The 15,108-nt window shown below is 43.7% G+C and overlaps 1 protein-coding gene across 1 annotated transcript in view; it reads right to left on the bottom strand.

Annotated features, from left to right (window-relative positions):
* COL6A5 (collagen type VI alpha 5 chain) overlaps positions 1–15,108 on the bottom strand; it is a 157,380-nt gene that overhangs the window by 95,310 nt on the left and 46,962 nt on the right. Inside the window, exons 6-12 of the mRNA XM_019964319.2 lie at positions 14,066–14,620; positions 10,934–11,509; positions 7,755–8,330; positions 5,716–6,056; positions 5,522–5,603; positions 3,717–3,859; positions 2,780–2,872 (exon numbers count right to left, since the gene is read on the bottom strand). Coding sequence (XP_019819878.2) covers positions 2,780–2,872; positions 3,717–3,859; positions 5,522–5,603; positions 5,716–6,056; positions 7,755–8,330; positions 10,934–11,509; positions 14,066–14,620 — 2,366 coding nt within the window. The remainder of the gene's footprint in view (positions 1–2,779; positions 2,873–3,716; positions 3,860–5,521; positions 5,604–5,715; positions 6,057–7,754; positions 8,331–10,933; positions 11,510–14,065; positions 14,621–15,108) is intronic.

Genomic DNA, 15,108 nt, shown 5'->3' on the forward strand with positions numbered 1-15,108 from the left:
ACACTTCTATGAATAAAATAGGTAAACAATAAGGTCCTACTGGATAACACTGGGAACTCTACTCAATATTTTGTAATAATCTATAATGCAAAAGAGTTATTGAAAAACAATACACATACACGTGTATGAATCACCATGCTGTATGCCTGAAATGAACATATCATTGCAAAACAACTGTATTTCCATAAAAATATACTCAGTTCAGTTCAGTTCAGTCGCTCAGTTGTGTCCGACTCTTTGCAACCCCATGAATCGCAGCACGCCAGGTCTTCCTATCCATCACCAACTCCCAGAGTTCATTCAAAGTCACGTCCATCGAGTCGGTGATGCCATCCAGCCATCTCATCCTCTGTCGTCCCCTTCTCCTCCTGCCACCAATCCCTCCCAGCATCAGAGTCTTTTCCAATGAGTCAACTCTTCGCATGAGGTAGCCAAAGTATTGGAGTTTCAGCTTTAGCATCATTCCTTCCAAAGAACACCCAGGACTGATCTCCTTTAGAATGGACTGGTTGGATCTCCTTGCAGTCTAGGGGACTCTCAAGAGTCTTCTCCAACACCACAGTTCAAAAGCATCAGTTCTTCGGTGCTCAGCTTTCTTCACAGTCCAACTCTCATATCCATACATGACTATTGGAAAAACCATAGTCTTGACTAAACAGACCTTTGTTGGCAAAGGAATGTCTCTGCTTTTGAATATGCTATCTAGGTTGGTCATAACTTTCCTTCCAAGGAGTAAGCGTCTTTTAATTTCATGGCTACAATCACCGTCTGCAGTGATTTTGGAGCCCAAAAAAATAAAGTCTGACACTGTTTCCACTGTTTCCCCATCTATTTCCCATGAAGTGATGGGACCAGATGCCATGATCTTCGTTTTCTGAATGTTGAGCTTTAAGCCGACTTTTTCACTCTCCTCTTTCACTTTCATCAAGAAGTCAGTAAAAAGGCTGAGATCAATTATCTTTTCACAAGGATGGACAGTGTGACTCCTGAGCAAGAATCATTTTTAAGCCCTTCAAATAAACCAGACTCCTTTTCATTGTGCGATCTAAAATGTATTTGAAAAAGTGCATAAAAGTAAATAGACTATAAAGGTACAACTTAATTGTTATGAAGTGAATATCAGTGTAACCACTGCCCAGGCCAAGAAATAGGACATGGCTGATACCCACACTTAGCCGCTACCCCAATCACAAAGCAGTCCCCATCTCTTCCCTGGGAACAGACGCTTGCTTTTATGATATTTCCAAGTCTTTGAAAAATACTTCACTACTTAATTATTCATCCCTGGATAGAATAACTGTAGGTTAGTTTTGCCTGTTTTCAAACTTTTTATAAATCTATCATACCATATGCACTTTTCTGTGTTTTGCCCTTTTTTTTTTTTGGCCATTATTGTGTTTATAAAATTTATACCTGTTGTCATGTGTAGTTGTAGTTCATTCATTTTCATTCCCTTAGAGCATTCCACGGAATTAAAATACCATGATATATATATATATATATATATATATATATATATATATATGTATGTGTGTGTGTATATATATGTGTGATATATTTATATAACATATATTTATTTATGCTATTGCTGTGTAATTCATTTTTTAAAGGCAAGGCTCTGCAAAGCCACACTCTTTTTGTAGTTCAGTCATGACCCAGTGTTCATGAAGCAAAACTTTCCCCACCATTTCTAACACCTCTTGCCACCTTTAAAACTGTCTAAAGTCTAAATTGCAAAGCCAAGGAGCAATACCCCCAAAGTCTACATAAGAAAAAAAAAGGAGTCATTCTTAATAGTAGAATCAAAAGCGAGTCTTCTGAACCCTCCTATACTGTTGGTAGGAATGAAAATTTGTGCAGCCACTATAGAAACAGTATGGAGGTTCCTCAAAGAACTAAAAATAGAGTTGTCATACAATTCTGTGATCCCACTCTTGGGAAAATATCTGAAAAAAAAACCTCTAATTTGAAAAGACGCACACTCCAATGTTAATAGCAGCACTGTTTACAATAGCCGAGATATGGAAGTAACCCAAATGTCCATCAACAGAGAAGTGGGTAAAGAAGATGTGGTATATTTATACCATGGAATATTACTCAACCATAAAAAGAATGAAATGATGCCAATTGCAACCACATGGGTGGACCTAGAGATCATCATATGAAGTGAAGTAAGCCAGAAAGAGAAAGACAAGTGTCTTATGATATCATGTATATGTGGAATTTAAGAAATTATACAAATGGATGCATTTACAGAACAAAAATAGACTCGCAGACATAGGAAACAAACCTGTGGCTACCAAAGGGGATGGAGGGGAGGAATCAGCTAGGAGTTTAGATTAGCAGATACACACTACTATATATAAAATAGATAAACAAGTTCCTGCTGTGGAGCACAGGGAACTATACTGAATATCCTATAATAAACCATAATGGTTTATTATAGGCTTGTGGAAAAAGAATGTGTGTGTGTATATATATATGTATAACTGAATGTATATCTATTTCTCTCTCTATATGTGTGTGTATATAATTGAATCACTTAGCTGTATAGTAGAAATTAACACAACATTGCAAATCAACTATATTTCAATAAAATAATTTTTTTTTTAAATGTGAACCTTTCTGATCTGGCTCCTACCCCAGAGAAGTCACACGAATGGCCCAAAGTAATTACCTCAGCATCAAGTGAAGGCTGAAAACCCACCCACTCAGTCTCAGTTCCATCTGTACCAAATCAAAGCCCATTAGGTAGGACAGTGTCACAACTGAATGGTACCTGGGAGGCTTGTGGCCCTTGGCTCCCCTGAGGTCCTGGAATCCCTGGGCATTTGCAAAACTGACAGCAACACGTCCTCTCTGCAATGTTCCCCTGGGAAAAAGAAACACTGAGTGAGAAGCCGCGGTGTGGAAATTCATCACATAAGAACTGAACTGACGCAAATCATAATTCACCACCTACAGCCCGTCCTCTCTCATTGGGTGAGGGACTGCAAAGAATAAGAGGGTTTTTTTGTTTTTTTTTTTTAACCTTGAAGAGAAAGCATCAGATTAGCAATTGTACGGGCAACATACCTTCTCCAAGGAAATGATCTCTATTTATAGAAGGGGCACTCACCACACAGATGACCACTGGTTGGTTCCTAGTCAACAGGCTCTTGTTTCTTGGGATTTCTGCAGCAGAAACTGCTGGGGTTTTGTGTGTGTGTGTGTGTGTTTTTTAATTATTATTTGATTAGGGGTTGGTTGGGTTTTTAGTTTCCTCAGCTTTCATTTGGTGAGATGACAAAGGGTGAAAGGTCATGGGGAAACAAAAACCAATGCTCTGGGCTGTCACACTTTTTCGTATGCTAAAGACCATGTACTGAATTTAGGGCAAACAAGGGAATCTTTGAGAATACTCATCAAGATTTCAGTCGTGTTCCCAGGGCATTTTTAAAAAAAGATTTATCTATTTATTTTTGACTGCACTAGGTCTTCATTGTCGAGGGCTTTCCTAGTTGCCCCAAGCAGGGACTATGTTGCTGTGTGTGGAGCACAGGCTCTGGGCACTCAGGCTTCAGCAGTTGTGGCACATGGGCTTAGTTGCCCTGAGGCATGGAATATTCCTGGAACCCACGTCTCCTGCACTGGCAGGTGGATTCTTAACCACTGGACCACAGGGAAGACCTCCCAGGGCATTTCGAATAACATGGGGTTTTTGTTCAGCAACTCACCAGATACTGTGATAGCATACTGCCCAGTTCCTTCATTCCAATGGTCAGGTGAGTCCTGTAGTCAAACCCTTTTCCAAATTCGAAGCTGGAAAACTCATCGTGAACGGTTTCATTTAGGGACACTACCAGCAAAGCATCAAGTCCTAGGCAGCAAAAAAGTGGTGATAAAACCCAAGGAATCACACTCCCGAAAGAAGGAAAGCCCATCTATTTCCTTCCAGTGAACATGATTCAAAGAATCAGAAAGAGGGGGAAATAAGAGAAAGAAGTGCTCTTGACATTGAAGAACCCAACAGCAGCATTGCCTGCATCTTTTGTACACACGTGAGGCACTGGTTCCTGACTTCAGCACGAAATCTAAGAAATCTTACACAAAAAGACTAGCAGAAGACTGTGTTTGATACCTCACCACCAGTCCTAATGAAGTTCTTGGGCATTTGAAAGCAATTTTTAAGAAAGGTAGCTAGTAACATACTTTTTCTCACCACTTTAAAAATTGAAGTATTGTGTAAAAAAATTTACAGTGTTGTGTTAGTTTGAAGGGCACAGCAAAGTTATTCAGTTATATATATACAAACACATAGGTTATTCTAAGATGCCTAATATATGTCAGTATCTGTGCTCTACAGTAGGTCCCTGCTGTTCATCTGTCTTATACATACTTGAGCATATGTTAATCTCAAACTCCTAATTTATCTGCCCCACCACTATCCCCTTTGATAACCATACGTTTGTCTTCTATGTCTGTGAGTCTATATCTGTTTTGTAAATATTTGTCTTTCTCTCTCTGACCTACTTCACTTGGGCTTCCCTCATGGCTCAGCTGGTAAAGAATCCGCCTGCAATATGGGAGACATGGGTTCGATCCTTGGGTTGAGAAGATCCCCTGGGGAAGGGAAAGGCTACCCCCCTCCAGTGTTCTGGCCTGGAGAATTCATGGATGGAGGCAAGGGTAATTAATGCAGGGGGATACAGAAGCCCAGCACCCCTGCCTGAAGTGTACAGCCTGTGCTCCAGAGTCCCTCGGGAATCAGACCAAGGTGAGGACTTCATGGAAACACACCCTCGTCCACAACCTCCACTTCTCTTTGCTGCTTCTCTATCTCGGTAAGCCACGCACACACAATTTCCTCTCCCAGATGCAACTTTTAGGGACCCTAAGACATTTCCTATTGTGTCTGATTTTCCATGGGAAAGACTGCGTCGTGGATTTTGAAAAGCACTCCTCACTGCTTCTCCCCTGTCCATGTCATAGTTTCAGATGAGCTGGGAGCAGAAATGGAGCATCACAGACAGAGACAGCAAGCGTCTTAGGTTCCCTAGAAGCTGCATCTGGGAGAGGAATCTGTGTGTGCGTGGCTTACCGAGGTAGAGAGAGAAGCAGCAAAGAGAAGTGGAGGTTGTGGACAAGGATGTCTCCATGAAGTCCTCGCCTTGGTCTGATTCCCGAGGGACTCTGGAGCACAGGCTGTATACTTCAGGCAAGGGTGCTGGGCTTCTATAGCCCTCTGTATTAATTACCCTTGCCTCCATCCATCAGGTGGAATACGTTATAACCCCAACCTCCTCTCCAAGAATCAGGTCACTGGTCGGGTCAGTCATAGGCACCGGGCTATAGAAGCACTTGACTGTGGCATTTGCAATATCTGGGGGATGCATGTGTGGTCAAGAGGGGTTGGGCAGGGCACCAGTGGCATTTGCTTCAAGGGGCCGGGCAAACCCCAAGTTCCAGAGCACCCGCATAGGTAGAGACTTGTTTAGCACATCCCCTGCTTCATTATTTACATTTTCAATTTCAAGTTTACCTGCTTCCCTGAGCCTGTCCGATTGATCTTCAAGCATCATTTTGCTTTCACCCCCAAGACCATCTGAAAAGATGAGCAACACCTGGAGAAAGAGGAGAGCATAGAATGGGACGACTCGAGAACAAAACGTATAACTGGGAGGGAGAAACTAACGAACGGACATGGAGATGGGAGCTAGAAAGTGACTTGGTTACCTGTCCTTGGGATGTAGACACATTCTCAAAGGTGTCCCACATGGACTGCAGGAACTGCGCATCCAGGTGAGTCGGTCCGTTGACGGTGACTTGCAGGAGGCTGTCAAATATTGTTTGCTGGTAGATTTGGAACTCGGCAGGGACGTTCTGGCCACTGTTCACCTTAAAGGCCATGCTCACCTGCACCTCTGCACCTGCCCCGCAGCTGACACCCCTGATGGAGGTGATGTCCTCTAAGATGCTTGGGAGGTATGACTGCAGCCGGGGGTGGCCATGGAACAATGGCTGACCCGGCAGGTGAGTGGAAATGTCGAAGCCAACCACAATCTCCATAAAGCAGTCTGGAGATCAAGGAAAACAAGGCCACATTAATGACCAGCCAGGAGTAAGGAAGGGCAGAGGGTTCTGAAAAGGCAGAGCATCACGGTCTAGGGCTGGAGGGTCTCTAGGACCCAAAACTGTCTCATAAGGAGAATACTAGCTGCTGGGTCAGCATGCAATACGGGTGTTTCTTCTGTCCCCTTTCAAATGTTACACGTTTCAGGGGCTATTTGAAGTCTAATCCTGGTTTATTCTCAGGCTGGCTTCATGTGTATGTGTGTGTGTGTGCATGCATGCATATTTTCTTCACGTAATGAGGACATATTATGATGAATATAATTATAAAATATTTGGATCATTCTTAGAGTTTACTTAGTCCAGAGGCCATCAACTCAGTCAGCAACAAAGGACAGGAGGGTCATGTTATCAAGTCAAGCGGGCAGTGGGTGAGAAAGTGAACGCAGAGCAATGACCCATCTGTTCACCATTCACTTCCAACTGAGAGTCGCTGTGTGGGAAAGGGGGCCCAGGCCGGTCACATTGTCTGATTTTTTCAGAGAAGCCTGAAATCTACATTTTAATGTGAAACCTCGAGTCTGTAAATACGATCAACTAATTTCACGAGATCACAACACCAAATAGGACAAACTCAATTCAGCAGCGAGTTGCTACTTGGTCACCCATGACCCTGTCCAGTTGCTCGTCTTACACACAAGGAGATGCTGAGGCAGGGAAGCTGCTGCTGCTGAACCAGAGCCGGAACCCTGGCTTTCTGATTCCAGTCCTGGACTCCTCTACCACTGTCATCTGCCCCCAGTGAGCACCCCACCAGACAGCTTCGAAAAACCAATGTGGTTTGTAAAAGAACTGTCTTCCATCATAGTAAGTCTAGAAACAGAAGGCCTGTGGGGAATTTCTGCTGTTGCACAAATTCCATAAAATATTATCCTTCACTGATGCTCTGTCCTCCCAACTCCCAGTCCCAAGTGTACAGAACCTGAGTCCTGCACACAGCTCTCGGCTGGAGCTGAAGAATGACATCCCCATCAGATGGACCACAGCTCTACATTTATTTTCTTCAGTCCCAACCCATGTGACTCACTTCCATGACGCACCTGGCCTTTGCAGCCATCAGCCCCGGTGACCTTTGGAAATTAAATAATCCCCAAGGCCAATTCAAATCTTTACTATGTTATGATTATACAGATGCCATCATTCAAAGATGAAAATGTACCAGACATGTGCTGATACAGTTGACACAGACAGACACATACACAGACGTGCACACACACGCACACATACTGAGTCCCTTACAAGATGGTTCAACAAAATTAAAATAGGAAAAAGTAAAATCAGCAAATGCTTATTTTGCTTACTTCCTGTGGAATGCAGGGAATAGCTCTGGGACTTTCGGAATCAGAGAGGATAGAAATAGAAGGCTGAGTTCCAAGTGTTAAGAAGAATATAACCCCTGGATTGTAGTGGAAGAGAAGGCTGAGCCAGGCACACAACCCAGGGCATCCTCTGGCCTCTGAACCCTTTCCCCTGCCTCTGGGGAAGGCTGACCAATCCCAGACTTTTGGAAACAGAGGAGACGCCTATTCTCATTGCATATTATTCTAAACCACATCCTGTTAGATTCACCCAAAGACACCCTGGGAAATGGACAACCAGGAAGCTGCAATCAAACAAAAGCAAAGGAACAAAGGTGCACTTACTGGTTTTCCCGCAACTCTTGCAGATTTCACGGATCATTCTTTTTTTCACATCCACATTCTTTAATTTATCAAAGTCTTGAAAAGTGATGATTTTTTCAGAACTGCCCGTTATCGGCAGGAGCTGTTCCTTGTAAACATCTCCTATGCCCAGAGCCAGAATACAAATGCCAGCTTCTCTCAGGGCCTCCACTGCCTTTGACACATCATAGCGGGGACCCCCAGATGTGATGACCACCAAAGTCTGAGGGACACCAGCGCTCCTTCTGCCGCCAGCGGATGGCTCAAACATAATGCCCACTTTTCTCAGGGCCAAGTCTATTCGCGGAAGGCCCTTGCTCTTGGTGATAGCTTGAATCCGAGACTTCCACTCGGTTTTAGTCAGAGAGTTCTGTAACTCGATGATTTCTTGGTAGCGGCTCCCAAATTGGGCCATCCCAATTTTCATCCTCTCAGATGGAATGTCAAAATTATCAATTAAGTCTGACAAGAAAGTTGTCATGGTAACAAAGTCTGAATCAGATACCATGTCAGAGCCATCACAAAAGAAAATCACATCAGCTTCTGGAATGTCACAGGCTGCAATTGAAAAAAAAAGAATCACTGATTGTCCTCAACAATCATTCTAAATTTCCCCTTCGCTCAAATATTTAATTGCTTCTACTAAATCCTCACACTCATGGCAAATTGAGACAAGATAACAGATGAGAGGTCACAATTGGCCTTCAAAGAGAAGAGAAAGTAGTGGTGAGGAAAAGCTTAATAGGCTTTGTTTCAAATTTAATAATTTACATGATACATCTGAAAGGACACTGAAAGCTACTCTGAGAAAGGAAGGAAGAAGTTTGACTAGATTGACTATAGTCACTGAAAGGTCATTGCAAAGGCCTGAAATCCATTCAACACTCCCACACGGGAACATCCACCCAAGCTGAGTGCCACTGTTCTCGAGTGCCATTCGTAATTCTGTTATTATTAATGCCACCACTTTACATTTGTGCTGAAAACTATCACTTTAAAAATGTGTTTAGCATACTACAGCGGTTAACATTCACGACCACCTTATGAGGAATTATTCTGATCTTAGGCAGAGAAAAGGAATCCGGTGGTTACGGTGCCTCAGAATAAGCAATCACTCTGCAGTGGGGCTGGTATCTGGATCCCTTTTATCCGTAAATCCAGCACTTTTTTCTGCTACAAATTGCTTTAATAATATCACAGCCCAAATATTGAAATCTCATGGACAAGTGTTAGTCAACATTGGTTACAGGGTCGTCTTTCTGAAGTCCCACGTGACATGACCCAAAACGAGGAATGATCTTTTACGCTCAGTTTCCATCAAATGCAAAGGCTGGGATGGAGCTGTACTAAAGTGCTCAGTGAAGGTAACTGGGATGATGGGGCGTGCATCATGGACTTCTTTTGCCTCTTCTGCTTCCCCCTCTTTCCTTCAGAGCTGTGCCCCCCTAATAAACATCTTGCATCCAAAAGTTAGACTATTATCTCAACATCTATCTCAAAACTCCGTCTCGACACCTACCTCCAAAAGTAGGTGTGGGAGATGAGAAGAAAGCAGTCCACAAAGAAAAGACTCTAGTCTTACTAATAGTCCTAGATTTGGTGGGGATCCAGGGATAACTAAGAGTCCCAGCCTGCCCAATGAACTCAGTCTTGTTACAAGGACAAATAAGGAAGCAGCAAGCATGTGTTAGATGCTACCATCTGGAGAAATAGAAGGTGCAGGAGTCAGGGGACACAGCAGAGACACCGACATGTGCTGGGTCAGAAACTGGCAAACAAAATCTGAAAGGTGACAAGCAAGCTAGATGCAGCCAGGGGAAGCCGTGGGCTGGCGTGTTTGTGCTGGGCAAGTGATGCACGCGAAGACGAAGGGACTTCAGGATGACTAGGGAGGCTGGGAAGCAGGGGGCAATTGAGGTTGGAGATGTCAGCAGGACCTACTTGGAACTCAGGAGTTTAGAAACGGTAACCTGCGGTAACCTGCAGTGACATAGCCTAGTTTGTATCAGAAAGATGCCTTGGGGACAGTCATGTTTTCTTAAAGAGGATACCCACATTCTGTATCTGAAACCAAGAATCTGAATTTATTGCTTACTTAAGTAAAGTAGGGTTGTGGAGATCAGACGTAGTTTTACTCAGCCCAGCAAATGCTGGTCTGGCACAAGATCTGGGGGAAGGTTTTGTTTGGGGTTGGAGGATTTCACAGAGAAGGGAGTGGGTTAATGTCAGTGGACAAACCACAATTTGTGTTGGAAACAAAAGTAGGTTTCAAGCTAGTAGAGAGGAAGGAAGGGAGGTGGAAAGGAAAAAAAGAAGGAAGTTGGAAAAAGGGAGGGAAAAAGAAAGAAGAAAGGAAGCTAGCTGGTTGGTTGATGTGTTTGCCATGTGGGGAGGACCAGGCCAGTACCTGGGAAGGATTCCAGGCTTCCAAGGAGGCACAGTGACCCTCCTAGAGGGTGGGTTGATCTCCGCTGCTTTTAGGTCAGGTGGCAAATCTCACCCCTTGCTCACTCAGACATGATGCCTCCAGCTTGTCCTACTCCAGGGGTATCTCCTGGTTCAGCTCTGACCCCTTCCTTCCTGGTTCCTGGAAACTGGTCTCTGTTACCCATTCAATCCCACTCCTGGCCTTGATTCAGAAAAGCTCACAGCCCTGGTTGAACTTTCAGGGTGCTGGAATCCCTGCAGTGATTCCCTGTAGGAATCACTTCCTACAGGGTGCTGACAATCCCATTTAGAGGGTCCTAGAACCTTGAAAACAAAAGCCTATCTGTTCAAAGCATGAAACTTTCCACTTGAGTTTGGCCTGAACCTGATACAGAGTAGTTGCACTGGGACCATCAAGCAAATGCGCAGCACAGGCAACCATGAAATGGGGACAGCTGAATAGGGCCCTAGGAAGAGCGAAGGCAAGGGAAAGGAGAGGCCTGACAGCAAGGAACGCTTCTGCAAGCTTCTCCTATAACGTCTTCAGTACAGCAGCGAAGGACCTTTAGATGTTGCTGAATCAAGAATGCATTTCTCTCAGAGCTGAGAAAACTGGTAGCCTGAGTAGAGGAACGTTCAGCCCATGCCATCTGGGTGATGGGAAGCCAAGCGTAATCACTTATTTTTTTTGCGTAAACTTGTATTGCTACACCAACTTTAAAAGCACAACTCACCCTCTTGCGAGTTGTTACACATACTGTCTTGCACAGGCAGGTAAATATCTTTCAGTTTGTCGAAACCACTGACATGGATAGTGTAGTTTTTATCCCCCGCCATGGTCTCCAGTTCCGCTTGGTCAGCCGCACCTACACCCACTGCGTAAATGATGACGCCTTTGGCTCTTAATTTTGAGGCCGCCTCACCGAGCTTATCTCTGTCGTGAGATACCCCATCTGTGATAACGATCAGCATCTGCCTCACATTTTGTTTGATACGGCTGCCGTGTTCCTCTGTGATCATGTCATTCGCGCGCTCCAGAGCCTTGGCGGTGTAGGTTCTTCCCGCCGTATCCCTGCGCCTCCTCAGATGCTCGATGATGGCTGGTTTACTTGAGTACTTGTTGAGGTAGAAAAGAACCTCGGGGTCATCTGAGTATCTGAGCGCTCCAAACCGAACGCGGTCCAGGCCCACGTCTGATTTCTTCACCAGGTGGATGGTGAGGTTGATCATGTGTTCTTGGTCCTCGGGGTTGATGCTGCCTGAGTGGTCCAGCACGAACACGACATCTAACTGCTGAATCCGTTTACAATCTGAAAGCAGAAGAGAGCAGGCGTGACAGACTTCTGCAGTGCATCCTGCACAGATTCCTAGAAGGGAAACCAGTTATGTGTGCCTTGTACCTCTCACGTGCCAGACACCTCACTGCTCTTAGGGATGGCTGATGCCATTTTAAAGAGAAAAGAAACTTCAGGCTCAGAGATGTTCAACTTGCCCACATCACGATTCTAAGGACACTGGGGCTCCTATCTATGATGATCAGATAGGAGCGCTCCTAACTCCATGATCAGATCAGCACTTCCCACACCTCCCTACTCTGTTCTGCTAAACCGCTTCAGGTCCTTTACAACAACGTTTGCTAAGCAGGCTTTCACCTGGAAGGGAATGTCAGGAGATGAGTCAGTGTAGTACAGTGGTGAGCCATGACTGATTCTTGCCAGACTGGCCTGCATTTTTGAAGGGCTCGGGGGCTCAGTGTACAACCTTGGAGTTTCTGTCTCGCCCCTTCAGACTCCAGCTGTCGCCTCAGCTTCTGGTAGATAAATTTTCCTCTGTGCTCCATGTGTCTTCACATTTATTTGTGGCCCTCCCTCTGACCTTCCCAAGCTGGAGCCCAGAAAATCCCACACAGGGGAAGAGCTAAGACACTTGTCACCACATTCTAGCCCCAAGCCCTCCTCCTCCGTAGAAGCCAAGCACCCACTCTGGGTGGACCCCCAAAGTATGAGCTTATTTCCACTCTTCCTCCCCTGAGTAGCTTAAGCACATGCTTCCCAATGGTTCACCCTCTACCTGCCAACCTTACCTCCAATCCTTATTTCTGGCAGTGAGATCTCCAAGTTTTCAAGCATCTTCCATTGCAGATGAGCCCAGGCCATGTAGGAAGAATGACTCGCCATGATTTGGCAATGAGTCATATGAGTCATAACTCAATACATATTTATGAGTTGACTTGATACACATTTATAAATTTACCTGATAAATTTATAAACCGAATGTACAAGTCAGCTAAAATTCTACCTTATGCTATAGACAGGGCCTCTACAAATATGACATTTCTCAATGAAGAAAGGCCAGGAAGAACCCTTTGGATTTCAAAGGTGGAGCTGTGGCCTTACTGCGAGCCCTTCTTAGAATATCTCCACAATGCCAAGAGTTTGGGAATTACTGCCATACATGGAGGAAGAAGAAAAATTCCAGTTAAGCCTTTCCAAGAGAAATCTTAGGGCCATTGCCTAAAGCTCAGTTTATACTAAGACATCTTACTTGTTAACCTTCTGAAATTTTGAACAACAAAGTCCAAAGGAGGTTTCTATTGCCATAGGAACAGCATACAACAAAGTGACTAATGTTTTGGTTTCTTCTGTTAGTTGTAGCCAAAACACAGATAACAGCAGCACATGATAGATTTAAAAGACCTGGTGGTGTTAGCCTTACATGTGAATTTATAGCAAGTTCTGACACAAGTCATTAAAATTGATGGGCTCAAACCTAAGGTTGCTTAATCCAATTTGAAAAGCACTATAGTTTGTCAGATAAAAGTGATGACTCCAAGAGATCACTTTAAGTAAAGTAAAAATTAAAATTTTCCAAAAGGATAGGTATATGAACAGGCAAATGGAAACTACTTAGCTGAGAGAGGGTAAGAAGACTAATGTAAGGAATAAAAATATACACTGTATCTTTAAAATACAAAGAACGTGCAGAGTTGTGCTTTGGATACTGGACCTAATTTAACTGAGAGGAAGATGGCTGTACATTTCTAATTACACATTCTTATGTGTACATACTTAACAGTGGTTATAGGTAGCCAGGAGAAGGCAATGGCACCCCACTCCAGTACTCTTGTCTGGAAAATCCCATGGACGGAGGAGCCTGGTGGGCTGCAGTCCATGGGGTCGCTAAGAGTCGGACACGACTGAGTGACTTCACTTTCACTTTTCATTTTCATGCATTGGAGAAGGAAATGGCAACCCACTCCAGTACTCTTTCCTGGAGAATCCCAGGGACAGAGGAGTCTGTTGGGCTGCTGTCTATGGGGTCTCACAGAGTCGGACATGACTGAAGTGACTTAGCAGCAGCAGCACAGGTAGCCAAGAAACAATGTGGGAGAATCATTTGGGATTAAAAATTGACTGGAAAATCTAGGTATACAGGTATTAAAAAGCTGGAAATTTAATGTAAAATTCTGAGACCTCCTTGGTATATGTGGCTTCCTGGTGGCTCAGCAGTAAAGAACCTGCCTGCAATGCAGAAGTGGCAAGAGCCGCAGGATCGATTCCTGGGTTAGCAAGATCCCCTAGAGAAGGACGTGGTAACCCACTCAAGTATTCTCTTGGTATATCTATTTGAAGTCATCAAAATCAGACTATATGTTTCCAAATTAGCAGACAAAACTGTTATTCTGGAATATCCCTGGGTATTTCACTTAAGTATACAGCCCTGAGATCATGGCTTTTAACGTAGCATAGCTAAGACCAACACTTAACACCAAAGTCCAGTTAGAGGCCAAGTCTGAAGTCCAAGTCTCTGTCCACCCCACTATAAAGTCAACAGCTTGCGTCCTGAAGGATAAGAGGGTCACTTACCATGAAGGGCACACACGCGAAAGATGAGTTTACTCTCTATTGCCTTTAGATCATCGAATTTCTCAACGTGGAAGATCAGGCTGCCATCCCCGCTGATCTCCTCCAGCTGAGTCCTGTTGGCCCCGTATACCCCAACGGAGAAGATGACCACACCTTTGTCCCGAAGAGCTTTTGCGGGGTCTCTCACATCATCCTGGGCTTCTCCATCAGTGATAAGGATGAGAAACTTTTTTACCATTGAGCGGCCCCCCTTGGACTCGGTGAAGTATGGATCCACAAAGGTTATCGCACTTCCAGTCAAAGTATTGTCACTGATGGGGGACATGCTGTCTATTGCATCAGAAATTTCTTTTTGTGTAAAGTATTTGTCAAGCTGAAATTCTTCCTTACTATAATGACTGAATTGAACTACACCAATTCGGCTTTTGTCTTCACCAATCTGAATCTTATCTAACAGGTTTTTCATGAAAGTTTTCATTTTCTCAAAATTTTCAGGTCCTATACTGCCAGAACTGTCCACCAGAAACATGATGTCAGCCTTCATGCTTTCACATCCTGCATGTAATCAAAAAGGCCAGAAATATACCAGGTTGGCATGGTTATCAGAACATGCAAGAGACAGTAAAGCAGAAATAAATACTTTAATCAGTAAATATCAAAAATTAACTCAAACAACTGCCACTGCATTTAAAAATTTTATCTGCTTCTTTTGTAGTAGTCTGCTGACTATAACCCTAAATTAGAAATTCATTGAAGATTATCTAAAAATTTTCAAAGAAGAAATGCAACTTCTAAAGTATATATTCATTCCCTCACTTATACATGCATGCATTATGCACTTATTCATAATTCATAATTCTTCAAGTGTATGAAATGGCGAGCATCAGGCCATGTGTTAAGGATGCAGTGGTGATCAACAAAGAAAGTCAGAGAAAAGTAATCAATTTGGGGCACTAATATGACTAATATTTCAGGGTTTTATGTGTATTCTTGAAGCACAAAATTCTAAGTAACCTTTATATAGCATTTTTTTCTGGGATAAT

The sequence above is a fragment of the Bos indicus genome, chromosome 1, assembly GCF_029378745.1.
Source record: "Bos indicus isolate NIAB-ARS_2022 breed Sahiwal x Tharparkar chromosome 1, NIAB-ARS_B.indTharparkar_mat_pri_1.0, whole genome shotgun sequence".
In the NCBI taxonomy this organism is placed as follows: Eukaryota; Metazoa; Chordata; class Mammalia; order Artiodactyla; family Bovidae; genus Bos; species Bos indicus.